The sequence below is a fragment of the Xiphophorus maculatus genome, chromosome 11, assembly GCF_002775205.1.
Source record: "Xiphophorus maculatus strain JP 163 A chromosome 11, X_maculatus-5.0-male, whole genome shotgun sequence".
In the NCBI taxonomy this organism is placed as follows: Eukaryota; Metazoa; Chordata; class Actinopteri; order Cyprinodontiformes; family Poeciliidae; genus Xiphophorus; species Xiphophorus maculatus.
Window position 1 is genome coordinate 19,775,049 of NC_036453.1, and position 26,892 is coordinate 19,801,940.

A 26,892-nucleotide genomic window follows, 5' to 3' on the forward strand; every position below is an offset into this window, starting at 1 on the left:
ATCTCAAGAGAATAGTGTTTGGATTTTGATTTCTAAAGAGTCATTGCAGGAGCAAAAATATAAGCTCCTATTCATTTTTGTTTTTATATTTTGTCGTGACATCACTCCAGACTTCTGTGTATTTTGGTGTGTACTCCTACAAAGTCAGAGGCTAAACAGCCTCCTTGTTCAACTGAATCCTGCTAATGACCTACTTCTTTAATTTAGGTTTGCTTAAGCAGATGCCATTCTAAAAGCTGGAGTTTGGGTTATAAACAGATTTTAAACAAAGATTAAATTTCATGTAAATAGGTGTCATCTGAAAGCCATTGTTTGCACTGATTTTATCTTGGTGTGTCATCCTTTATCTTGGTATGTCACATGAAATCACAGTTAAACTACATTTTCATAAACCCGCTGTAGTTTAAGGATATTTATATTAGTACATCACTCAGACTGTATTTGCATACTTTCCATTGATATGTAAATGTGAATGGTTTCAGTTTTAGCACCAGGGACAGCACCACAGCAACAACATCTTTTCCTCTCAAAGCTAGAAACGTGCTTCCCATGTGACCATGAGCGGTCAGAAACCCACCCACACATCCACCCACCCTGCCAGCCACCTACACCCCACTAAACTACCACACTTTTTCCTTTCTTCTCCCCCTGTTGAACGGGAAACACGGGCAGTCTGTGAGGTTTGGACGGCCCTTTGGACGCCGAAGCGGGGAGGGGGCTGGAAGAAAGCTGCGGCGGATATCCGTCTTTAAATACCTGCCACAAACAAACCTAAAAAAAAAAGGGGGGGTCTTTGTGTTCGCCTGGTTTCTTTTTTTTCCTGTCCCTTCCCTGCTTACGTTTTTTTTTCTTTCTCTCGCTGAAAAGAGAGTCTGGTTTCGTAACGTGCTGCTGCTACCAGTGCAGCGCGGAGGAGAAAGACGGGGGGGGGAAAAAATATCTTTTTATTTTTTATTTTCTCCCCAGAGATGCGGATTTAAAGGAGAGACGTTATCAGCGTCACCTGGGAAATTTGTAACCGTCATTTTTTGAAATTAGCGTCGCCGCGCGCGTGCTAGGAGACGACGACGACGACGTATTTATTTGTATTTGTTGTTTTTTGTTTCTTTCATTCCCGTTGAACTCTCCGGTACAGTGACGTTACAGAAAAATACCAGACTGTCTTCTTCTTCTTCTTTTTTTTTATTTTTTTTTACAAGAACACGGAGAAATAAAGAGGTAAGTGGGATTTTTTTTGGTGTGTATGTCCTCCTCACTATAATCAGCAGCCTGGCCATAATAACAAAGCTAATGAGGAAAAAGATTGGAAATTCAGGTGACTGCTGCTAGCTTGGCTCTACCGTTAGCTTTCTAACTCAATAGGTAACGCTTCTGTCTCGCTTTTGCTGTAGCTACAGAAGATACAAGTCTGCACACATTTCTCGTACGGTAGCTGTCTTGTTGGGAAACGTGTGACAGCACCGCTTTACGATAGTTTATTGGGAGCCATCTCCCTGTAATCATGTGTCTCTTCTCGCCTTTGTTTGAATCGATGTCAAACGCAGCCACATTTTTTTTTCTCTGCGTGTTGTGTTCAAGCCAGCCTGTGGATATTTGATTCAGGCATCTGCTGCTGAACCAGCCAAGCCTTGTTGCTTTTGTCCGGCTATTTTTACCTCAGAAATGATGGCATCTTGCAGAGCTGCCTTTTCTCCTTTTTTTTTTAACACTGGTTATGTTATGTGTAGGGCTGAGATTTATGTTGCGAGCTTGGCCTAGACTGTGTGACTCATATAGGAGGGATGTATCAGGTTAAACTATTTTATAAAAGGAGGCATTGTGGTAAAACTACTGCAAGCAAATTCTAGTGGGTGAACACGTTGTTTTTGAAATATTCAAGTTTACCCCATTCCTTTTAACCATTTAGGACAGTGTCACTGATAGCGCAGAGCTGACATGTACCACGTGTAGAACAGGGGACATAAACCCAAATAAAAGCTGCAAGAGTGGGTTGGATCAATGAAGTGGTGGTATTTATTCTATATTGTTGTTAATTTGGACAGCTTTTAACAGTTTGGATTGATCTGGTCAAAGGAAAGCATTGAATAAGACTTGAAAGTTATTTCAAAAACCAGACTTTGGACAGGGCTTGATGATGAGTGCAAAAATAAAACTTGTTAGCTAGTTGCAGTGTTACTGCTATCTATTTTTCCTTTTCATGTTCAATGACTTATAAGCCAGCTAGAGCTTGGGATATTTATTTCATGATACAGTATTTTAATCCTCCTTCCCCATCTCATTCACCCATTGAACCCTGGAAATTGATTGGTTGGTTTGTTTCCAAATGCTCTATTGTTTCTCTATGTTTACTGCAACTCTTAAACTACAGAAATACCTTTGTTTATGACCTCCAGATAATACTTCTACATGTTTTACTAAAGATGCATCGATCAGGCTTTTCCCGATCTAAGCAAATGTTGCGTTTTTATTGAGCTCTAAATTGAAAATTCAGACTTTTTTTCTTTCTAAGAAATGTAATGTATAAAATAGAAAAGTAGGTTACTTGAATTTTTTTTCAGTCCAGCTGAAAATTAATTATTTACAAGATCTACCTGATCTTTTTTAAAAAATTCAATTTAAAAAATGCATCCAAGTTTAGGCTCTCAGTGGATGCATGTATAATTCTCAATTTTTATGCATTTATTGAAAAATAAAACTATATAATCTTTCCGTGTTTGACCAGTATTTAGTCAGACTTTATCAAGGGAAAATTGTCCAATTTGATTTGTAGGAACATTTTACAGTCACTTGCAAAATGCCAACCTGTTCAGAGGATATGAAGCAGTGAAACTTGTTTGTGTTATAAATCCTTTTCAGATAGCTGAGCAAAGCATTGTTATGCTCAAAAGAGCTGAAGAACCTGATGGTGGAATAATCAAGAAGGATCAATTAAGTAATTTTCAATTCAATAAGCTATTCTGAATGTACGTTTTTTGTACATGTTAGCTTAAATAGAGGGCTAGTACAGGCATAGTAGAACACTAGAGGGCAGCATGATACGTTGTTTTGTTTTTTTTGCTGCAGCTCACCTGCTTTGATACTTTTCCGTAGTGAGCTTAAGGAGAGATCTTGGAATGTGTGGTTGAAATCTTGCCTGAACAGCCTGTTCTCATATGACAAAGCATAAAGGAAAAATATTAATCTTCCTGAGTAATTGTCTTTCCGAACAGTAAGTGCTCTTAGAATAATTTATTGGCTCTTGTGAATAACTTTGGTTCTTCTTAAGGCTTATCCAACTTTTCTGTGCAAACATCACCTTTTTAGCAGACTTTTGTGGAGAAGTCTGACTATACTTGTGATTAGTAATGTACATTTGTAGAATTTCATTTAGAGGTAGAACATTAGCAGCACATTGCAGGATCTGTTTGAGCAACTTAAAGGTTGTAAAATTCACATTACTTCATTTATTCTTATTTCAACCGTCTTTTAAATTTAATAGCTACGTATGCATGTAGAGTTAAAATGTTTTTAAAATGAACATGTTCATGAGATTCAAATTAAATTTATTTTCAATACATATAGTTCATGTTGCTAATTCATTCCTCAAATCTTACAAACATTATGGTCGTTAATTATTTATTTATGGGTTTCATAAGTTTTATAAGCTTTATTAGCAAATACTCCAGCTGTATATAAAGTCAATATGAAAGTGTTTACATGGCAAATATTGAGTCTTCATAGCTCTTGCAATTTACTGTTACCAGATGCGATTAAAAAATATATATATTTTAAAAATATATATTTTTATATATAAATAAATACATATAAATATAAAAATATATATTTAAAAATATTTTTTTTTTAATCGCATGTGACATGTATTACAGTCAGAAAACACTAACTCGTTGGCTAAACCTTTGAGAGTATTTGATTATATATGTATGTTTGGTTTTTTTGGAAAGCACTTTGTGGTTTTGACCTGTGGAAGGGACTGCATTTTAAAGCTTGCTTACTGACTTTTGTCTGTTTTTGATTATTTTCTTTAAGAAAAATGTTGTACTGAGTACAAATTGGATGAAACTTGTTGCCTTAAACTTGAAGGCATGTAGGCAAGACTTATATTTAGAAACTTATTTCTGGCTTGATAAAGCCAGGAATAAGTTTTATGCAGAAAAATTACTGATTGGGAAGGAAATGCTGATCAGAGATAAAGAGTTGGTTGTGGCTTGTTTCGTGACTGTGCATGCAGCTCAAGGACAGTATTAGTCGAGGTAATCGCTAAAAGTTGACCTAAAACTTTTTTGTTACAGCTTTCATAAATTCCAACATGAACTACATGTATTACAGTCAGAAAACACTAACTCGTTGGCTAAACCTTTGAGAGTATTTGATTATATTGCTGATTTGCAAAGGTTTTATACTTTGATCCTGAAGGGTCTTGGAAAATATGTTAGTGTAGCCCATATTAACTTTTAACCCTCCTTACTGGAACAGAACAAAAAAATCTCCATTCATTACTACACTACAGGCATAGTAGAACACAAATCACGGTTTGGTATGCATTCAGATTTTGAAAGTAATAAGTTGTTATATTTACGTTGCACTTCAAAATCAGTCAACAGCTAAATAATGTATTTCAATTTTGAAATAATTTGATTTTATTGTGATGCTGAGTTTTTTTATGTATGATTACTTTGCTCCTGAAGTTGTTTCAGATGAGTAAATTGAGTTAAGTGAAGAGAGCGTTTCAAATCTTGTTTTTTTAAAAATTGTACGCTGACCTAAAGTTTTGGTTCAGTTCCACTCATTTTATCATTCATACTTGGTTCCAAACAAACATTCTGCATGTGTTGAGGTATAAATCAACGCTGTATTTGACAGGAGCGTACCGGATGTTTTCAGTCCGAATATGTCTGGTTACACCCCTAGCATCTACAGCTAGCTCTTTCAGGTCAAGAGGCGTCTTCAGAACCGAGACCGGGTCATTCCTGTAAGTAACTGAGGTAAAACAGTCAAACATGCTTGTGAAGTTGCCACATATGCTGAAAAGTCGATGCTTCTTGGCACCACATTGGTTTATATTTGAGCTTTAGTTGGATGCTTTAGTTGGACATCAGCAGCATTATCAATGTTTGGTTAGTTTACTACTAGTTTACTAATATACAACGACTTGATTTTGTGAAAGGTCTGAGCTGTGGGGGGAGAACAGAAAATTAATCAGTACTTTAATAATATTTTTTTAACACACAAAGTGTATGGAAGGTTCTTTTTAAAAAAAAAAAAACAGAAGCTGAAAAAGAAAATGTATAAGAAAAAGCAAATGGGATAATCCTCATTATACGTAGTTTGTCTAAATGAAAAATAAGCAAACTTGTATAGTGGCTGAAAGGTGACTCGACACACACCCCCAGCAGTCTCTCAAGGATTTTCATGATGTGGCATGTTTCAGTAATTGGTCGGTAGCTGTTAAAGGCAGATTGATCAGATGTTCTGAGATTCTTGGCCACAAAGGAAGTTTTCCACAGTACTGTGATTATTATTATTTTTTTCTAAACGAATCAACACTTGCTTTGTAGTGGCTGAGGCTTATACCATCTGGGCCTGTTTTCTATTTGCTTATGATTCTCTAGGCAAACTTGCTCCTGGCATTCAGCTAGACTATAGAGACAGGAGGCAGAAGTGTCTGTGTAGAAATGAACAGGATCTGGGTTAAGGCCAGGCAAACTATGAGGTCTGTGAGACTGGAAGCAAGTGTTGAAAACCCTGTTGAGTAAAATACGTTGCCTTCAACCGCCTTGGAGGTGAACGTATTTTTCTGGGTTTCTAAAGGGAAATTCACAGCGCTGTCCTGATGTGGGTTGTACATTTCTCCTAAAACTACAAAAAGTCTGTCCCACACTATGCCATTTGCTTGATGTCATCTCTACAGCTGCATGATATTAGAAAGCCACGCAATTTCCACCCGTATCATTTTTTTTTGTTATACGTTTCCAATACTCTTTGATCTGTAGCAGCTTTTTATCGTAATCTGTATCAGGTGTGGACGTTTACGGCGGTGAGACTCCCATCCAGCAGGCTGAGTGTTTCACTGGCATGCAAAGTGTGAGATCATGACGCTTGGAATTTACTAGCCAACAATTACATTGCATTGCAAAAATTCAGTTTTAAATATTGCACACACTGATATTGCTGTGACATATTGTGCGGTCCCACTTATCTTCAAATAGAAGTGCAGAGTCCAGGCTGGCGGGGCTTCACTGAAATGTCTGGGCTGCACATAAATAATGAGGGCAAACATAATAAAAGATGGAGTCCTACAGGAACTACTGCAGTATGCTCTCACCAGTTCAAGATGGTTCAATAATGCCAAACAGTTTATGTGGATTTCAGAAGATCTTGCATTCACTGAATAGCGAGACAAATTAATTCATGTTAATTGGTTCCAAAAGACTAGATGTAGTAACCATACATTTACTCACAGGCATCCTGAGGATGGAGACACTTCAATGTGTTTTGTAAAATGGAAAAAGCATTCTCTGAATGAGCATCATCTGAAATAATATTTCATTCTCTGATGTTTTTCCATTTGGATTTCTGTCATTGCTGGTAATGGATGCTGCTAATGTGGGGTTCCAGCCCAGGACTCATTCAGGACAAGCACCATCATTTCTCTCAGGCTATTAGTTCTATTAATAACTTTCACTGTGGCCGTCCATTGAACCATCCGGTAACTTGTTGATCACCATGTGGGGCAACTCAATTAGCAAGATCCTAATCTGTTTGGATGAATAATGCGTGGCATAAAGCCCTTTTTTGTTGATCACATTAAATTTGTGTTTCTTGTCAGTATGATTACTCTCAGATTAGCTTACCAGAAAATATTAAATTTTAAATTATTACTGTGAATCATTTAGGATATTTACAATTAGGAATAAAAACAAACTTGCTCTTCAACAAATATTTGTGGATATATATTACAAATATTTCAGGTACTTATTTCTGTTCATAATTATAATTAACTCTAGTAAAAATCCAAAAGTCACCAGAAAATGTCAAATATTTCCTAACATCAATTTGCGAAAATGATTTTTAATACAGAAAGCCAACCTATTGAAATTTATGTCCAGAATACTTGTTTATATTTAGTCAGGTTTTGATTTACATTAATTATTGCATGATTACAGTCTGAGGTGAAGGTATATCAGCCTGTGGCTCTGAGACTTTATTGAAGCCCAAGTCGCATCTGCATTGTTGGCTCTGGTGTCTTGCGAGTCCCAATATTTACCCTTAATTATCTATGGAGTTTAGGTCAAAACAGGGTGCCTGTCATGCAAAGTCATGGTCAAAGTCATTGAACCATGTGTTGATACTTTTGACAGTGTGAGCTGGTGCAAAGTCTTACTGGAAGATGAAATCAGCAACTTGGCTTAGTATTTGCCAGACTATCTATGCAGTCTGGCAAATACTGGATATGTGTCGCTTTTCCCAGACTTTTTTCCTCTCCCTAAGGTTTCCTTTAATGTGCTTAGGTGCAATTCTTTTAGCAGCCATCTTCGTTAGCTATGGTTTCTGTGGCTCCCTCTCCGTGTGGAGGGTGTTTACTGGAGAACTGTCAAGTCAGCAGTTGTTCCAGTGATTGTGTAGTACCATAACATAATATTTATGTAAAAAAAAAAAATCCCTTCTAATGGTCATATATAATATTCTGAGAAGCTGAATGTGTGTGTGTTTTTTTTTATTAGCTTTGGGCCAAGAACATCAAAATTTTAAAATATCTGAATGTCATGATTTCCCTCAGTGTATTATAAGCCTGGCAGGCCACCAGGCTTTACTTCTGCCCCCACCAGGCTAAGCAAGGCTTTATAGTTAGTGTTCAGATATTAATCTCCCAGTCTGTCAATAACACATAATTATCAAGTGGTATTTTAAAGTTTCCTGTTAACTTGAAACATTTTTAACTCAAAAACACGACGAGCCGCTGGATGAATGACTGCCCTAGCACCCAACCACCGGGCGTAGCAAGTTTTCTGGAGGAAACCTTGTATGTTGTAGTTTAGTAATCTGGGCTTCACTTACTAAAGTAAACTTTTTGATAATATTCTAATTTATTATTTTTCTGATATTTGTGTTATTGCTAGCACTTTAAAGCATGTCCATCTCAAAGTGTGGCGGTCATGTGTGATGGTCAGTAGTGTGTTAGATGAATGTGATGCTACAGGTCAACAAAGGACGACTGCTGTCCTATTCAGCGGGGCATTCAGACTGGGATCAGCAGCCTATGGATGAGGCCTCTGATGCATCTGTGCCTGTGGCTGCCTCATCTCTGCAAACAGGAAGGGCTTGAACAACTGGCCTCAATTCTCTGCTGACTCCTTCATTGTGTGGGGCCAGTTAAGTGTGGCGAGCTTTGTGTCCGTCTCTTTGGAGTCCATCTCCCCACACTCCAGGCTCATGAGTGTCACAGACTCGTTTATTTGGGCTGCATTCTCATTTCTAGGTGACTTTTTCTTCTTTTTGCTCCTTGTGTTGCAGGGAGTGGTTCTGTCTTTGCATGTATGTTTATGTAAGCGCCTATGTCTTCCTTATTCCCTTGGGGCACATTGGCATTGTGGCTGGCTAATGTGGATAGGCTTTATTCCCTGTGGACATCTGATTATGGGCTCTATTTCTCTTTTCCTCTCTCCCTGATTAACGGGTGCGGTGACAAACGGACCAGCTGGGCGAAGGGAAGCGGCTCTGGGAGGGGAGGAGAGTTATCGGAGAGTGAAAAAGAGAAATGCGGCGGTGCTACCAATCATGCCGCTGGCTCTGTCCTGTTTTTTTTTTTTGACTTATGTCATTCTGATTGCTGAATGTGTGTCTGCATGCTACAGTTTAGGTTAGGGTTCAACCCTCAGGCATCAGGCCGTGCCCCACTTTGGTTCCTTTTGTTTTCAGAGACCTGATTTTTGCAAAACATTTGCTGCAGTTCTGATCTGACTTGGAAAGGGTTAGCTTTATGAAGCCTCTGGAGCATATTTCAGAATAATGGTTAGTTGTGTACAATTTTGCCAACTTGCGCCAATTATGAATGATGTTTAATAAAAAATGAGTGCTTACTACATTAAAATTAGTTTTTGGAAGTTAATAGAAGACAGATCTACATGGTTCTTACTGTGAACAGTAAGAACCATGTAGATTACACTATTTAAAGATGAAAGAGCAGCATTTTAAAATACTTTCACATATTGCACAGGCCAGCGTGACAGATGTGTTGACCCATTTTGTATGCAGAATGTTGACGAGGTGGATTTAGATTTGACTTTTCAGAAACACAATTTAGGTAAAAGGCCAACCATGTGTGGCTTTTTTGCCACACTGTGTTGTGTTTCTCTGTGTGAGGATGAGTACAGTATCATAGTAGGTCAGGGGATTGTTTGTCTGATCCATTGAGGAGTGATTAGTGGAGACACACTGAGCCGGGGTTCTTCCCACTCATAGAGGGGGAGGATGGTCACTGCCAGACTCACTGGTCCGACTCCCCACCAACCCCCACACTGAACAGCTCCCAAAACCAGACTACAAAGAGGACAGATTGGCTATGTGGCTTTTCCTTTTTATTTTATTTGTATAATGTTCTGCATAGTAAATACAATTGGTCACATAATGTGTGAGCATTCCAGTGTTCATTTACTTTTTATCATCTGTCCCACATCTCTATTTACCTTGGTAATTCTTAGGACATGCACAACAAAGCATGGGTAGCGATTGAAGATTGACTGCAACAGCAGTCGTGTCGTCTCGAATCTGAAAAGTAGTCGATATTCATAGTCAGTTTGCACAGAGGGCTGTATGGTCTAGGCCAATGCTTGGGGTGTGGTTTAGTTGAGAGGTGACAGGTCAGGGAAGGATGGGGTGTGCGGAGGAGGCGTCTTGCCTTCTTCGCTAATCCCTGCATTTAGTTTCTATTCCGAGACACTTTGTAATCTACCACTAATGGGATTTACCAAGCTGTGTTTTTTCAAACTTCTGTTGAAATTCTTAAAGACTTTTTCATTTATTTAATTAGTTGTACTTTACATTTAGAATGATGGATAAACTAATATATAGTGCAAATAGCAAATTTATTTGTGGCTACCTTTTTTCTTTTAATGCATTGTTTTCTCTTTTATTGTAAGTGAATATTTCATAGTGTTTTATGTTTATTTTTAGACTACCCTACACAGTTTGTTCAAAATAGTTTGAAAAAGGATTTAACACATTTATTTCTAAGCTTTACTTTCACACTGAAGGCACAGGAAATAAAGCACATGTTCAGTTAATGTTTTTAGTGGCTCAGCTGAATCTGCTCGAACATGCTGTGGCAGAATGATGGTTCAAATGTAAATCATACATCTTGACATCTGTTCTTCAAAGTAAAAGTTTCATCTCATGTACTGTTTTTTTTGGAAGAATATTGTTTTAATTTGAGCAGAAATTGACATAAAATGTAATCTGGTTTGTCCAGAAGAGTCCTTCTCTTGGTTCACCGGGAGCAGGATCTAAACAGAAATGTGTGAAATTAAGAGTAAAGAAAAAGTTCTGCTAAGGTGGCTCTTTTTTCTCTCTCCAAAAATTCATTAAATTGAGAGCTAAAATGATACTTTTCCTCTTTCAGAAATCCTCACTTATACCAAGTTCTAGGTTCTGTTGGTTGAAACCTATCTTATCCATTTTTCTGTTTCCTCAATGATTTCTTTCTGTCACCTTGTTTTCACAATGATATCAGTAAAATTAAGATATAAAATGGCAGATTACAACAAACTCTATGATCATCGACCAGGTTAGGGCTAGTAAGCAGAAAGTTTTAGTAGAGCCCATTCCGTGTACATCAGTTTTATTCAAATGTCAGAATTTTTGATTTGGTAGAGAGCTGGTTGCTATTTTTTGTGCAGCAAATGTTGAGAAATTGTTGTTTTTAAAATGCTCCTCATTTAAATGCTTTTCATTTGATTGACAACAGTCAATTTATTCTTACTAAGAATATAAATAATTATTTACTGTCAAGTTCTCTTGACAAGAAAATGGTTTTGTCTTTTGTGAATGTTTAGCACACAAAGACGGGTCTGAGCTGAATAAGCTGTGTGGAGACAACTTTTGTCGGTTGCTTGTGTTCTCCCTTCAAGTTGCTGAAATGTTAGCAGCTACAGTATTTTTATAAGACATTCTGTCTCTTCCACAATAGAATAAGGTTGGATATATTTAGCAATGACACATCACAATACCTAAGTTATGACATTGGTGCTGTTTACTGGCTGCAGGCAGTGGACATTCTGTCCTTCCTTTTTATCATCCATAATTAACCTCATTGTTTTCTTAAGCCAACCTACATATTAGCTATGTTGAAACTAGCATTAATAGTTGCACAGTTGCAGTTTTATGCACTCTACCAGCACATTCAGTTTTGGCTTTTAAAAAGGAATAGACTAGGAATTACTAGGCCTGTCACTATAACAAATTTTACTGGATGATAAATTGTCCCAGAAGTTATTGCAATAAATGATAATATTGTTGTTTTGAGACCATTTTCAAGAAATATAATGGTAATGAAGTAAAAATGATGCAAGAACACATTGTCAAAGATCAATAAATGTTCAATTCTAATGAACATTTAACACTAGAATTGGGAGACATTTCACATATCCAAATAAACAAACAACAAAAAAGAAAAGAGAAAAACGATAAATCAAGCAAATTTCTTTTAATCTATCATTAAATCAATTGATTTATTGTTTGTTGTTACAGGCCCATCTATCAGAGACTTGATAGATGTCCAGGATGCTGCTGTCCTGGACCACAGCAGCATCATCTGCTGTCGTCCAGGTGTACAGAGAGGAACTGGGTGACTGCCTGACTGACTTAGTGACTTAACTTATCTTAAGGTTTTTATCTGTTACCCTCACTGGCAGTTGCACCGTCCAGTCTATTATTTGCATATGAGTGCCATAAAACTGCATTAAGTAAAGTTCAGTTGAAAGTTGTGCGGAAAGCAAGAGGTACCCTCTCTTACCTCTGTTCACTTAAATGCAAAGTGCCTAGAATTATGTTTTTTGTGGATTAGTTTAGAAAAAATCTGTTTAGGTTTATTCTTGCAAATCATCTAGCACAAAAAGAGGACGGTACAGTGTTGTATTGTCCTCTTTTTGTGCCATCACTCACTTTGGACGCTTTTTGTTTTCTGTTTTCTCTTTCTAGATTGAATGCGTTTTCCCCAAGCCTCGACACCATGAGCACAATCTCACCAACAGATTTTGACAGCTTGGAGATCCAGCAGCAATACAACGACATCAATAATCGCTGGGACCTGGCGGCAGAGACCGACTGGGACAATGAGAACAGTTCGGCACGTCTCTTTGAACGCTCTCGCATTAAAGCGCTCGCAGGTATGTTGCGTTCAGGTAGTTCCCCATGGTTATTATAGCAGTTCTAACCTGTGATTTAATCAGATCCTGTAAGTGGGATTGGGTAGAGTGAGGCAAACGCCTTAGACTCTGTTTTGCTCTTTTTTTTTTTTTTTTTAGCTTTTCCTGAATGCGTTTGGGACTCATTGCTGGTTAATGAATTGGGAGTTTGTTTGTTTTGTTTTTTTCTATTTGGAGCTTCATTTGGTCTTCATTATTCTGTAAATGGAGTCAACCTTCACTGATCTGGCTTCTCTTGGCTGACACTCTTTTATTTTTTTCTTATTTCTTATCTGGTGGTTCCTATTTTCAGCAGATTCAGATTTGTATTTGTATTTCTTCCTAACATTCTAACACATAGGAGGGGAGAAATGTTTTATTGAGGTAGATGTTGTGAATACAATAGAAAATGCAGGAATTACAAGATTATCCCTGTTTATGCATAGAATATTGTGTTCTTGCCTGTTATATCGTTTTTATTCATGTCAAGGTTTGTGCAGTTGGCTGAGTTTACAGACCAGAAGTGGTGGGAGTTCTTGGTTTAATGCAATTAATGAATTGGAGTGAAAAATGTCCAGTGTTTTCAGTATTTGACCAGCCAAACATTGGTCAATGCTGATTATGGGAATGTTGGATTATTTCAGTCTCTCGCTGGTTAATTTGTGGATCTAATTGCTTTTGGTTTAAGCAATGTTATGAAATGTTCTAATACAGGGCAAGAGTGACAGTAGCTTCTAAACATCATGATTTTGAAATTTAAAAAAGGTTTTCCAGGTTATAAATGATCAAGTATTTGTGTATTTTGCATAGCATAGTTCATGAAGAACACACATTTTTATTTTTACATAGAAATATTTATTAAACAATCCCTGAATAACTATAGCTATGAATAATAAAGGTATGCTGACCCACCCCTTATATTCTTTTCAAGTTTGTAGTTAATGTATTGAACTGAATTGGTTATGAATTTTTTTGTAAACTTTGAATTTATACATTCATATGCTAGCAAGTCAAGATTATTTGTGGCTCAGTTTGGAAGCTTTGAAGTAACTAATTAAAATTTACAGAATACTCAGAAGAGACAGAATACACTACATATCATTATCATATGACGACACACTTAGCACTGAGTGAATCCTTTTATATCTTTCAGTGTTCATTCTCCATTTTTGTAACAAGGTTGTCCAAAATAACATATGTCATCAGTAATATTCAGGGCTAGAGATATTGTACAGTGTAAATTTCCTTTTTAGTCCTTACACTTACAGATTCACATCTACAAAAATATACTTGTTTTGGTTTTTTTATGTTCAGGCAAGTTGGTAATTTTTTAAATAGCATTTCTGATAAAAGGGGATTTTGTAGTGAGTTTCAGCTGAGACAAAATCATAACCTAATAGTAATGTTCACAAATCTAATTAGGCTTTGTAGACGAGGGAGCAGATGTGATTCTTTTGTATCCCAAAAGGCACGAGTCTTTCTTTATAGGCCAAGACCAAAATACATCCAAAAGGAGGACAAAGCTGAAGAGCTGAGTAGTTGGTCAGAACAGACCAACTTTTGCATCAGTGCTACAATTGATCACTAGTTCTAATAAAACACTGCTGTTGTAGTGGATGCATAGCAGAAAATTTTGGTGACAGCTTTATATTTTTTGCCTTTGATAATCTCGTCATCCTTTGGTAGGCTAGCGGGTCTCTGTGTCCTATGAAATAATTTTTAGTGAGATATTAAGAACCACTTTTAAGTTTTCATTCATTGATTTTATGTGTTTGAGCAGAAGAACATAAAAGATTTGTATTTATATGTTGCTCTCAAAAACTGTATTTTAAAAAGTCAAAACAAGTTGCAGTTTTCTGAAGAGCCCAGCAGAGGGGGGTAACAGATAGCCACTGCGGCTGATGTGTCCAGTAACTCCTACACAAGGATGGAAAACCTTATGTTACCACAGTTACTAATAATCTTCAAACAACCCTTCAGTTCAGCAATTTCTATTAAGTCTAATTTCATTTAGAAATGAAATCTAACTAACTTGTTCAGTTACTTGCTCGTACATTGTAGTTTGTTTTTAGTCTCATGTTCTTCACGCATTTAAGTATCTTAAATGCCCATTCTTTGCATTTTGCAGCAACACTCTCTGCAATACTGGTTGCATTGGTCTTTCCAGAAAACCAGTGTGTGTGTATGTGTGTGTGAATACACCAGTCTGAACACCTCTGATGCTCTCTCAGTTTAACAAGTGTGGGCTTGATGTGCACATTCTTTCACATGCTCTTGCAGCTATTCCCTGAAGGCTCAACTCCAGCCCACTTTTAGCAGCTTGTTTTTTTTTTTTCCAAACATCAACTACTCTGCCTTCTGCATTCTTAGAAGTGCTGGATCTTTCTATATTGTTTCTTTTTCTAACCAGATTTTACGATAAAAATATTTGCCATATTTCTGAGCTAACCCGTCTTTTACATCTGCAGGGTGGGAATCAATGTACATGTGGTGAAGCGATCACCTGTGCTCTTTGGTTCACAGTTAAGAGCTTCCTTTTCCCTAATTTGCATCGATACCAGCTTATCTGCTCTCCAGTGTGTGTAGCACCGCTAGCTCTAGAAACTTTGCCTAAGTTTAAGCAACACCCTCCTTCACACTTGAACAGTTACCCATACAGTGTTTACATGCTGAAGCTCCCACACCTGGGAACAGTAAGGCTTTCAAAGAGCTTCAATTTCTAAAGAATTTCAGTTTCTTTTGGTTAAAGCTCATTCTTGGAAGCATGGTCTTATCGTAAATGAAAGTGGTGTGAATACATACTCACACCACTCTTTTTACACATAGCTTATACTTTCCTCAACCTGCATCAAAAAGCGTTTTGTGGGTAAATAAATTTTAGTGCATTTAATCAGCCTCTCATTTGCCCAATAATAATGAACTCTTGTTAGGCTTCTACTAAAGTATTGATAACATGAAGACACAGAGTAATAAATCTTAGCATTTTCCCCTCTGATGGTGCTTACTCCCCCATTTGTCTTTATCTGTTTGTCTTCCTCCCTGGAGTTCATTCACTGCACTGGACATAAATGAAACCTCATTAACTTTAACTTACTGTCAAATGTTTCACTTTTGGACAGTTTTCTTTTTTCTTTTTTTTTTGTTACTCCAGATTTAGTTAGTTATTGTTAATCTTATTTAACATATTGTTCTCTATTTTATTTATGAATGTGTTGCAAACCTCTACTGATTCACAAGCACAGACAGACATGCTGACTCATCTACATTTTATGTTAAATAGGATTGTGCCCTTTAGGATACAAAAAACAGGCATTAGTAAGACTTACTACTTTCCTCCCTGCATGTGTCCATTGCATAGCCTCTGTTCCTCAGAAGGGAGGCTGCGCTCCTCATTTCTTATTACTATAGTCCCCCTCCTTAAACAGCCAGTCACAAAAAAGTCCCTGAAGCATTTTGTCCTTTAATGAGACCCATCCAGCTGCTACCAGCTCATCTTAACAGAGATCTGAAAACTTGACTTTTTGGCCTGATTACAGTTCTTTATATTTACTGTCCTATCACACATTAAACCACTTACTTTATCCTATGGTGCTTAAAATTGATATAAACCTTATTACATTACACTTTTAAATAACTCTTAGCATTTTAAAAATATTTTTTCTTGTTTTTGCTAAAAAGAATGGATCTGTTTTGAAACTAAAAATGCGTTCTGGTTGCACACTGTCACTTCCACCCCCTCCAATCCTCTACATTGCAAACAGATTGTTGACAGTTTCAAACCTCATCAGGCAGGAAAGTACTCGTAGTTCTGAGACTTTCTCAATAACTTCCTTCCTGTTTTAACGCCTCCTCGTAAGGTAGTGCTCATGTTTAAAAAACAAAAAAGGGGAGGTTGAATGCAATCTAGAAAGTGACTGAAATGGAAGATGACCACACAAAGATAACATTGTGTAATCCAAGTAGGATTTCTGTGAATCACCCTTTTGGTAAGCCACACCCTGATGGTGGTAGGAGCTAAGATGGAGTTAAATAATCCACCTCAAGGCAGACTGTTCAAAAGACTCTAATGGTTTAGTCCACCTCTACACCTCCTCCCTCCCCTTTCCCCATCCACCATGTTCTTCTTTCATGCTCCTCCCTCAAACACACCTTATGCAAATCGCACAATTTTCAGACTGCACAGAAGGCTTTGTTTACACAGCCATCCAACCGCGGCTCAGTGCTGTGCTGTGCTCTGCTGTTCTTCAGCAAATGCACACTCTGAATTTGGAGGGAAGGAATACCTACGGTTTCTTTGCTAGAACCACAGCGGAGTGCAACTTCAGGCTTTTACTTTATTCATGGACCACAAATGTGGTTAAGTGAACAAGAAGAGAGAACACTTTCCTTTCTGTGTTTTGTTTCAAATTATTCTCTGACTTGAAAAAGTTTTTTTTTTGTTTTTTTTGCCCATGCCACTCACCGCTGAGTTTTTCATGGGCAAATTGGATCGTACAGCATATGAAGAGAAGAACAATATTTAAAACATTTGTTGTGCCTTGCTGAAAAACACCAAGAAATCTTTACAAAAGGAGGATAAACTAAAAACTTTCAGGGGGGAAGAGAACACTTTTGGAAATCTGTAAAAAGGACGCACAGTTTTTTTTTTTTTTTTTTAAATTTAGCTCTGCCGTGCTATGTTGGAAAACTGATTCATTTCATCTCTATCAGGAATATTTAGCATAAGCATCTTAAGAAACTACAATGGAGTGGGACCACAGGGACAGAGAGCCCTGTTTGTCCCCAGCAGCATTTGTTAACCAAGTACAATACTCCAACATCTTGGAGGGAAGATTTAAACAATTGCAAGGTAAGTATCACAACACTTTTTTTTGGTTGAAAGTAATGGTTTCATTGTAACTGATGACCTTTTTATAGATCCACTGGATTAGTAAACAAAACTGGTGAGCTTGAGCAAACAGTTCTATTGACGTCACAGTTTAGACACAGTTTAGACTGCCTCACCAAATTGTGTCCACTTGTATGATATTTCAGAGTCAGAAGCATGGTGTTAGACGTACCCCTTATGTTTAGGGTGGGAATTATTTGGTTTGTATTTTGGGTTTTTTTTATGGCCTGCTACTTTAGCTGGGCCTTGTTATGAGGTATGAGTTCCAAGATAGTTCTGAATTTTTCTAGAGTAAATGGCATCCTGTGGGAATTAGAAGTATTCTGCATTAGGAGAAATGAAGATATTCGCAGTACATAAAGAGTAGGCTTCAGCTCAGATCTAAAGCAGGCAGGCAGTCTGGCACCTGATCACTTGGCCACCTGTCCTCTCTTATCTCATTACAATACACCGCTCTGTCTTTAGCCAAAGCCTGAGAAAGCTGTGAGCTTCCACACACAAAAATCATCAAGGACATTGGTTGTGAGGCAGGAAATGTGTTCACTAGAAAAGATAAAAACAAACAAAAAACTTTAGACTAAAACATAGAATAGAGTTTTTTTGTGATTTAGCTTCTGGAGATTATGGTATATGAAACTCTCATGTAAGACCTGAGTGTGACTAAAGATCATTTTCTTCATTTAAAAATTTTTATCTTGACTCTGGTCGCTCCCCGGATGCGATCTGAATCTGAGAGGTTTGCTTGAGGAGCAGTACTGCTTGTGTTAGAGATTCGAAAGGAAAAATACCTATCAGCTTGTTCTGCATTTTTTAAATTTTTGTAGTGAACACGGTATATCAAATCCTTGTCTTTATAAATATGTCGGTTTGGTGAAAGGATGTATGTTGTATGTAGGGTGAGATGTGTGAATTTTTGCACCATTAAAACACTTTCACACAAACTCAGTAAATATGAGATTCATACCAGTTTTGCAACATTTCATTCAAAAAGGGACACATGCCTTAATCTCATTTTCAGCTTGACTGGCAATAACCTGAAACTTCCTGCCTACCTTTTGGGGTTAGAGATCAGTCACCAAGTTAAGGCTAACGGGATGGGCTTTCTTTTTGTGTGTTTTCTTTGTTGTTGAGCAGACAAAGCATGTTGTATTATGATGACTCATTTGAATCAGGAGGGGAAAATTAAATTATTTGCTTTTTGTAGTTTGTAGGTCATATTTGTGCAGTGTGGTCTGGATTAAGTTACCGTCCTGTAAAATACAAATACATATCCAGACGTATAAACACATTTTTGTAACACCCACTTGTCTTTCCAGTTTGACTACCCTCGCGCCTCATTCTTTGGGTCACACCCTTCTTGCGTTAAAACATGATGTCTGTGGGAGTTATAAAGAAGATCCAAACTCACGGAGTTTGCTACTGCACCATAATTTCAAATGGTTGAAACACCAAAGGTTGTGCTTAATTAAATATATAAAATCAGTTTTCATGCGAGAGAAATTTGATCTTACATCCAGTTGGATATCCTTAGCTCTTTCACTTTTAAGATAACTTTGATTTGACTTGTATTATGTTTCCTAACTAGAGCTGCACAATATGTAGGATATGCAGTCCTTATTGCAGTATCACTGGCCGCAATATTGCAACCACAAAGGAATAATGGGCAGGCTATTATATTTCATATACAATGTGTTAAAGCTCTGTGTTTTAATAAATGGCTGCTTTGGTGGACTTAGTTTGTAACTCTTAGTGCCCAGGTTTGGAAAGCTTATATATAGTGGTGGGGATGTTGGGATAGTCGTTATATGCATTACTGCACTTTTCTAAAATAATATCCCAATGTCACATTGTCCTACTATCCTGCAGCCCTAGGATGGTAGGGCTGCAGGATAGTAGCACTTTTATAAACACATAAAAAAGAATCCAGCTTAGAAGCAACAAGTAAAGATTAAACTGAGTTGGTACATGATAATGTCAAAGACAGATGGGTTGAATTAGTGATAAGTTTTGATGATTGCCATAACACAGTTTTTGAAGGCTGATGTTACCATTTTCAAATTGATTTTACCAATAAAACTATAACCCTAAAGATCTGTCTTGGCAGAGTCTAAGTGAAATTGACCAATAAAAAAAGAGCTGCTAAATGGTCTCATTTGTCAAACATGTTGGGAGCTTCTCAGATGTCTTTGGCCACCAGCTCTGAGTTTGAGTCAGCTTCACTCTTACTACAGTGATTTCAGCAAGTGAAATCACAATAGTATATAAGATGTAGTAATGGTGCGCTTTGCAAATTTTTGACGCATTATATAAAAAAACTTGTACAATCTTAATAACCGTGATGACTCGTGGTTATCATATGGTACACAACACACATTTTTCAAATGATTACTTACATTCCTCGTTTGAATTAAGATACCGGATCAACGGTCACGTCATATCCTTCTGTCAGTAGTCCTGTTTCACAAATGAATGAGAACAGTTTAAATTTCCTTTTATTTATTTACACTATCCTTCTTTTTTCTTCGTTTTCTCTGTAATGTACAACAAACAATGTTTAGAAGTTCAGTTTACCTCAGTAAATGTCAGTCTTAGATGTTGGTGCCAAACTAAAGTTCTGTGAAGTTAGTTTTTTGTGTTGCTTCATATATAAATACACATTGGGAGTTTTGTTAGACAACAGGGTTCTAGTCCAAAGGGTCACTGCTCTTTCTACAAATCAGTTGATGTGGACTTTAGCTGAATAGTTACACAGCAGGCACTAGCAGCATGGTGTTAGTGAAATAGACCATACTACTTGACAGAAAAGGTATTTTTTTTCCCCCGCTTCAGGGTGTTTATCATTTTCAATTATTACTCAGTCACACAACTTTGCTTTAAGTTAAATAATACAAAAGGACAAAGAAATGACTGGAGCATCAAGAGACAGTATCCTCCTATATGTGGAGCTGTAGTGAATTTCACATTTTGCAGTTCCTCATGAAAGATGTAATGTATAATAACACTGACACTATGACTCCAAGGGCTTCGAGCTGTTGCTCTTGAGTCACATTACCCTGGTGAGAGTTTAGGATACACACACACACACACACACACAATGGCTTTTTGTTTGTGCAGTTTTTCTATTATTGACAGCCCTGCACTTTGGAGGGTAACAAAAAGGCACATATTTGGAGCCATTGGGGGGCATGTTTTTCTACTGACATTTCACACTTGTGTTGCAGATGTTGTTGAGTGCTGATTGTTTCGGTCTCATTTCTCATGGGATTGGCCTTGGTGTGGGCCCCTCCTCCCACATTTCCCCTGTTATCACCTGCAGCTGCAGATGGCAGAGGAAAAGTAATTGAAGGGCATGTTGACTGCGACAGTGAAGAGAAAAATACACTGTACTGAAACAGGAATGTATTTTACTCTCTCTGACAGCTCTTGTCGTCGTTATATCAAACTTGTAAAGGTTAAACACGTTTTTACGGCCACATCATTAGAGTTCTTTTAACAGTGTAAGAATAAGTCGTGCTACACGTAGCAGGTTTTAGGCAGCAGTTTTATCACAGACTTACTTTTAAAGTCATAAGTGAGGGAAGGGCACTTCCGCCCTTCCCTCACTGACATACAAGTCAAATCAAAGTTATCTTTATAGAGTGAGGTGGGGGAAAAAAAGCTAAAACATGTACAGCTGTGTCTGCCATTTTGTTCACTTAGTTCTGCTCATATTTTCTAACAGTTTAGTGTCATCGCAGAACTCCAGGAATTTAGAAGTAAAACAATTGTCTTGTTCAAAATAAATGGATGCATACAAACAGCTTTTGACTATTTACAGTTGGTTTATTTTTCTAATGAAGGTACTTCAGCTGAAGGGAACTTGTAAATATGTAAACATTTTGAAAGTCATAAGTACAGCACTGTTAACATCATTTATCCTCTGCTTCAGCCTCGTCATGCTTTCTCCATGATGGTCTGTCTGCATGTTTGTATTGCTTTTACTCAAACCACCCACTTGTTTTATTGTTCTTTGTTTACTCCACACCATCACACAGCATACAAGAAAATAGATGATCAGTTTATTTTCCGAAGATAAAGAGGTTTTAAGATGAATTACTGTTTATGTATTCTGTGCTTCTGGATGCATGCTTTTTGGTCAACTATTGTCAGCAACTATTTTGTAAGGCAAATATTGCTGAATCTTAAAGTTCACTTTAAACACACGTTGAAGCTCTTTACCATAACAGTTCTGAAATTTATTTTTTCAAAATAAAAGGTATTGGTACCTCCTGCTTACTGCTCTGCCTAAAAATTGCGCCCCTAGCTGATATAGATGGAGGAGAACGTTCCGGACTGTGCAGCTAAAAACATCGAATAAGAGCAGATATTGGAATGGAAAACGACACTCTCACAGACCAGGAATGCTAATTGCAGTGCTAAGAGAATTTTGGAAATGTATCTTTGCATTTATAGATATTTAGATCTTTTTATGGGAATATATCTACCAAGATAAGATAGATAAATAATTTAGCATACATACAATTAGGCTCAAAAATATTCATACCTCTGGAAAATTTAATAATTCTCTCCACCGACCTTCTTGGAGAGAAGGTGAAAACCCAGGTGAAAGCTGGGACTCTGGCTTAGTTGTCTCTGCTCCCCATCAGCGTCGTTCTTCCCTTCTCTGTCTCTGCTCTGTTATGGTGATACTGCAGTGGGTCTCAGTTTGATTTTCTCATTTGTTCTGGAACCCATCTAGTATTTATTAGGGTCACTTTTTTTTCCCCTTACCATGTCCAGACCAATTGCAGCTTGAACAGCCGCACATAAGTTTTAATCACACCTGAGCGAACAAAACCTCCTTGAGCTCAGCAAACAGACCGCAGTCGTTGTGCAAACCATGCATTTTTTTCTAGAAGGAGAGCTTTTAGATTGATTTAACACTTTAAAACATTCACTAGCTAATTAGAGACCAAATACAGCAACCAGATTTTCAATTTGACCTCACGAAATGTTTTTCTGCCATTTAAAAGATCCTTAAGTATTCAATGTAAAATTTACACTGATTAGTACATTTAAACCACAGAATTGTTTAACATTTTAGATAGAATGTTTAGCATTATGCTTTGGTTTATGGAGGGATGTAGGAGTTAAATGATGACTTGGGGAGATTTAAATTTGCAGGCATAGATCAATGTTGGTGACTGAGCAGTCACCAACAGAGCTACAGGGGTAAAAAGCATGGCCTCGTATTCATGGATATGCAGCTGAATGACTCTTTGATGTCCAAGAAGTGGCTTCATATTCTTTCTTTTTTTATTATTTTATTTTTATTTTTTACCCCTCCAGAGGGTCTTTTGTGGGCTCTAGTGTCCCTTATATGGGCTGACAGGAAACAGGGAAGGAGAGGGGGGAAGATACGCGGCAAATGTTGTCGGGTCCGGGAGTCGAACCCGCGACGGCCGCGTCGAGGACTGAAGGCCTCCAAATACGGGTCGCGCTAACCCCTACGCCACCACGGCATGCCCCGGCTTCATATTCTTTTACTGGTTCTTTGTTTTTATTTCAAACTTTGTACACATTTCATACCCATAACTGGCCAAAGCTCTGTGTCAACCATGATGGTAGGCACATATTGTTGTCAAATATAAGTAGAGCATTCTGATACAGCTGTTGAAATGAGACAGACTAGACTTTTTATATGGGTCACCGATGTGGTAATGATCCAAACCCTGTCTCGATACAGACCAACAAATGTATTGATATTCTATAGCTAAGCCTCAATGAATCCAACATGTCACTCACTAGTTTTTAGCAGATTAAATAAAGTCTACTGCTTACAAATGTGTTTGCATGTTTTCAATATCTGATTCCAGTACATATTGGGTAGTCTTTGCACACCTGATGTAAAACTTATTGCCGTTTTTGTTATCTAGGAAATCTATTTTACTAAGATAAAAACAAGAGTAAAGTCAGATGCCCACTGATGAGCACTTAACTGATTGGCTCAGTATTTTTTTCTGTGTGGAGAATGTCATAAAGAAGGTCATAAAGTCAGACAAATTGATGGAAGCAGTTTGTACCTTCTTTTGTAGAGGTTGCGAGCAAAGGCACGTATAATGAAAGGTCGGGTTAAGTAACTGGCAGGATGTTAGAAGTTTACAAAATCAAGGTCATTTTAGCGGCACTACAAAGAAAACCAGGAATTACTGCGCATGGCCAAGGCCGCACATGAAGCAAGGTGAAATTTTTGTCAGCTCCTAATGACTACCAGCCTGTGTGCTGAAGGTAGACCCGTTTTAAGCTGCTCCGAATTCTCTTGCAGTTTTGCATATTTTTGCACGGAGGGGGATGATTACAAAGCGTATCTGGCAATAAAGGGAACGGTTATTGAAATATCTGGAATGGCAAAACTTGTGTGCAATCCCCTCTAGTTGTGATGCCACTTATTTTATGTTGTGCAAGAGGAGATCCAACAATGGAGGCATTCAAAGTTCACTGAAGAAATTGGTGATCTACAAGTCAAACAGGCTTTTTAATTAAAAACAAACAAAAAAAAAAATCTGTTTAACTCGAACTTTTGCCATTTCAAACAGGTTAGTGTTTGTTTTTTATTTATAGGAAAAAAAGGTAAAATTAGGACTTAAGTCCAGCTGTTTTATGATGCTTAGCTGCATCTATTTCATAGTTATAAATGAGCTACCGTTAATAAACAAGGACATCTTCTTTTCTTTTTTAGTGTTGAATTGTGACCTCTGTGTGTTAGGACACCATCTCTGTGATGTGGCAAACAGGATTTAATCAGTGACCGGACTCTCTGTCTTGTACCAGGACTGGAATCTTGTTTTGGATCACTGCCTGTTATGTGTACAGCAGGACAGATAAAACATTTCTGCTGGTGACATGTGCCTTTTAGAGGTAGTCAAGTTTTAAATATCTAACATTCCTATCAAAGTCTGCCTGAGTTTCTTCTGATTAAAGCACTCATCATCTGGTTTCCTATTGATAAGCACAAAAGTATTAATACTCCTGAAAGAATTTGATTTTAAAATCTCTTCAACCAAAATGTTTAACAAGAAATGAGACTGGCATCGTTCAACAGATCATAAAATTATGTATGTATTTGTTTAAGTAATACTTGTAACCAGTGGAATAAACTTTTAGAGGCTTTACATCAAACAAACGCTTCTTATACTTATTGACCAGCTTTTTGCATGTTTCCTGTTATTTTGACTACTTTTTTTATTTAAAAACTAATTTGTTTTATTGCTAAAACTGCAGTATGTAACTTGTATTAAATATATTTTTTTTACATATTAAAACTATGTCTTAATACAATGTGAAAAAAATACAGCCTCTCAGCTCTCTCCCAGTGCGAACTAGAAACAACCGATCACAACCAGGAGGCGGGTCTTGGCGCTGTCAATATGCTTATATACGCGCTTCTCACAACCTCTCTCACATTTGTTCTTTACAACTTCTTCCCTATAGCATAGTTTGCCATGAATGCTCAGACTAGTTAGCATATCCACCGATGACGTTATCACTAGTCTCATTTTTCCAAATATGTTTTAGTCTCTGGTCTGTGCCAGACTCATCAACATTGTGATTTAGTGTGCTTTCTTGAGCAAAGTTGATCTATGACAAGTGTCACATCACCAGAAATCCTGCACAGTATTAGAAAAAACAAATGTTTAAAACTTTTGGTTTGTGGTTCAGCCACTAAATGCAGATCTTGGAATCAGTCACTCATTTTTTCCACCTTATTAATCCTGGTTGGGGCTGCGAAGCAGCTGGAGTCTTTTCCAGCAGTCATTCATTGCCAGTCATGGAACTACTTGGGAAGGTCACTACTTCTTATTTATTGTTGTGTTAAACAATGAAGACATTCCTCCTGGCCCTGATTGGTTGTTTTATTAATTTAAAACTTTTTTGGGCTAAGAATAAGGTTTAAATTGTGTTTTTGGCTTTTGTTACTTGCTAGACATGGTAGTTTACCGATCAACTTAAAAAACATGAATTAATTATATATCTGGTTTTTTTTTGTTTGTTGTTGAAGGAAAAAATATTTTCAGTATGTACCAAAACAGTAGTTTATTTTTTCAGTTAAGTACCATGCTAATACTTGTAAGATTCATAGGTCAAGGTTAAATAGTGAAGAGGTTATAAGAAAAGCATGCTCCTGGGACTTGAAAATGAAGCAACTGTATCATGTGATTTTTTTCTTATAAACATTTGTAAGCCCTGCCTCACTAAGTCTGTGTTAGTGTTGTATTCATCTGCATTGTTATCGCTAAACATGATCTCAGTAAAGTATGAGCCACACAAACAGAATTAGGTCCTGCATTATATATGCTAAGATCGCTTGCAGATAATCATTATCATTAGTGCTCAGGTTTGTTTCAGTGTTAAAAAAAAGAAAAACAAGAGCTCAATTCCAGTAACTTGAATTGTTAAAGAGTGCACTGGCTGGGACAGGCCCTCATTTTAGTCTTGCTCTGACATATACTTAGTGCTTACCACCATCTACAAACGGTTTCAAAGTGGCTGGACAAGCCCAAATGTGCTTGAAACTTTTAATGATGCCTTTAACTACTGGTTTCTCATCTGTCATTAGTAAACAATAGGAAAAAACATGGTGCTGCAAATTCAAGTCACTTGGTGTTTTTTTTCTTTTCTTTCTAGCTTGCACACACAAAAGATCGGGAGTTTAAAAAAAACAACTTTCTGACTGTGCTCATTTCTGTAGGAAAATGTAAAAAATTACTAAGGCTTTGAGAAACAGTTTTACTGTTAGGGATTCAAATGTATTGTGTTTTTATCCGGGGTAAATCATGCTGGTGTAGCTTCAGATTAGAAACCTGAGAATGCTTCAAACTGTGTTTGTTTTTAATAGGAATTTCTGTTTTGTCAAAGTGCAAGCAATGCTATCCTGCATTTAGTGGGAGTCTGTTTGAAAGACTATATTTTACCCATCAGCCGTCTTGTCATCTGTTGTAGTTTTGCAACTGTAATTTGCAGTTATGTTGGCAGGCTCCACAAGTATTTTACATGACGTTGGAAACAGTTGACATCATAGCAGAAACCTGCTTGCATGTTTTTTTCCCCCCGCTATCATCTGCTATTCTTCAATGACTAAAAATGACAGTTTACCACCAAACTTCCTGTTGCTGAACCTGAGCGTTTGTGTTTTCTAGCAGAACGTAATGCACAATTTAGGCATTGATCTGCAAATGATTAATATTCAGCATAATCCTCTTGTGCATGTAAAAACCATCAGTCCATGAATGTAAAAATAAAAGAAACTGTTTATTTTTATGTGATTATTTCTGCTTGTGCTTTTGTTCAGAGTGGAAAGTACAGTGCCAAATTTTTGGTAGCAGTTATTCTGAGGAGACCCCTCCACTTCCTGACTGCATCATTCTTGCTCCTGGGTGCTGTCATAACATGACTAAGCCACAGAAGGAATGTTGACTTCTCTGCTTTAGTCCACCTGTCAAATCCACATAAATCTGCAGGTTCATTAAACAGGTCCAAACTCATTAATAAGCCCCCAGTAATGGAGTAATAGGTTTTTGTGGTATTTATGTGTCACTAGAATAAGAAAAAAAAGGTTTGAGGCTGTTC

At 37.3% G+C, this 26,892-nt stretch overlaps 1 protein-coding gene across 5 annotated transcripts in view; it reads left to right on the forward strand.

Moving 5' to 3' along the window:
- The first annotated feature begins 623 nt into the window (after positions 1-623).
- The window catches only part of LOC102229236 (spectrin beta chain, non-erythrocytic 1-like), a 56,608-nt gene continuing 30,339 nt past the window's right edge, over positions 624-26,892 (forward strand). For 3 of the 5 annotated variants that reach the window (XM_014470210.2, XM_014470211.2, XM_014470212.2), the window contains exons 1-2: positions 624-1,218; positions 12,193-12,380. In XM_014470210.2, the coding sequence (XP_014325696.1) occupies positions 12,224-12,380 (157 nt within the window). In that variant the 5' untranslated portion in view covers positions 624-1,218; positions 12,193-12,223. Of the gene's footprint in view, positions 1,219-12,192; positions 12,381-16,602; positions 17,248-26,892 lie in introns of those variants that run through there. The other 2 variants (XM_023342786.1, XM_023342787.1) reach the window with 1 other exon arrangement.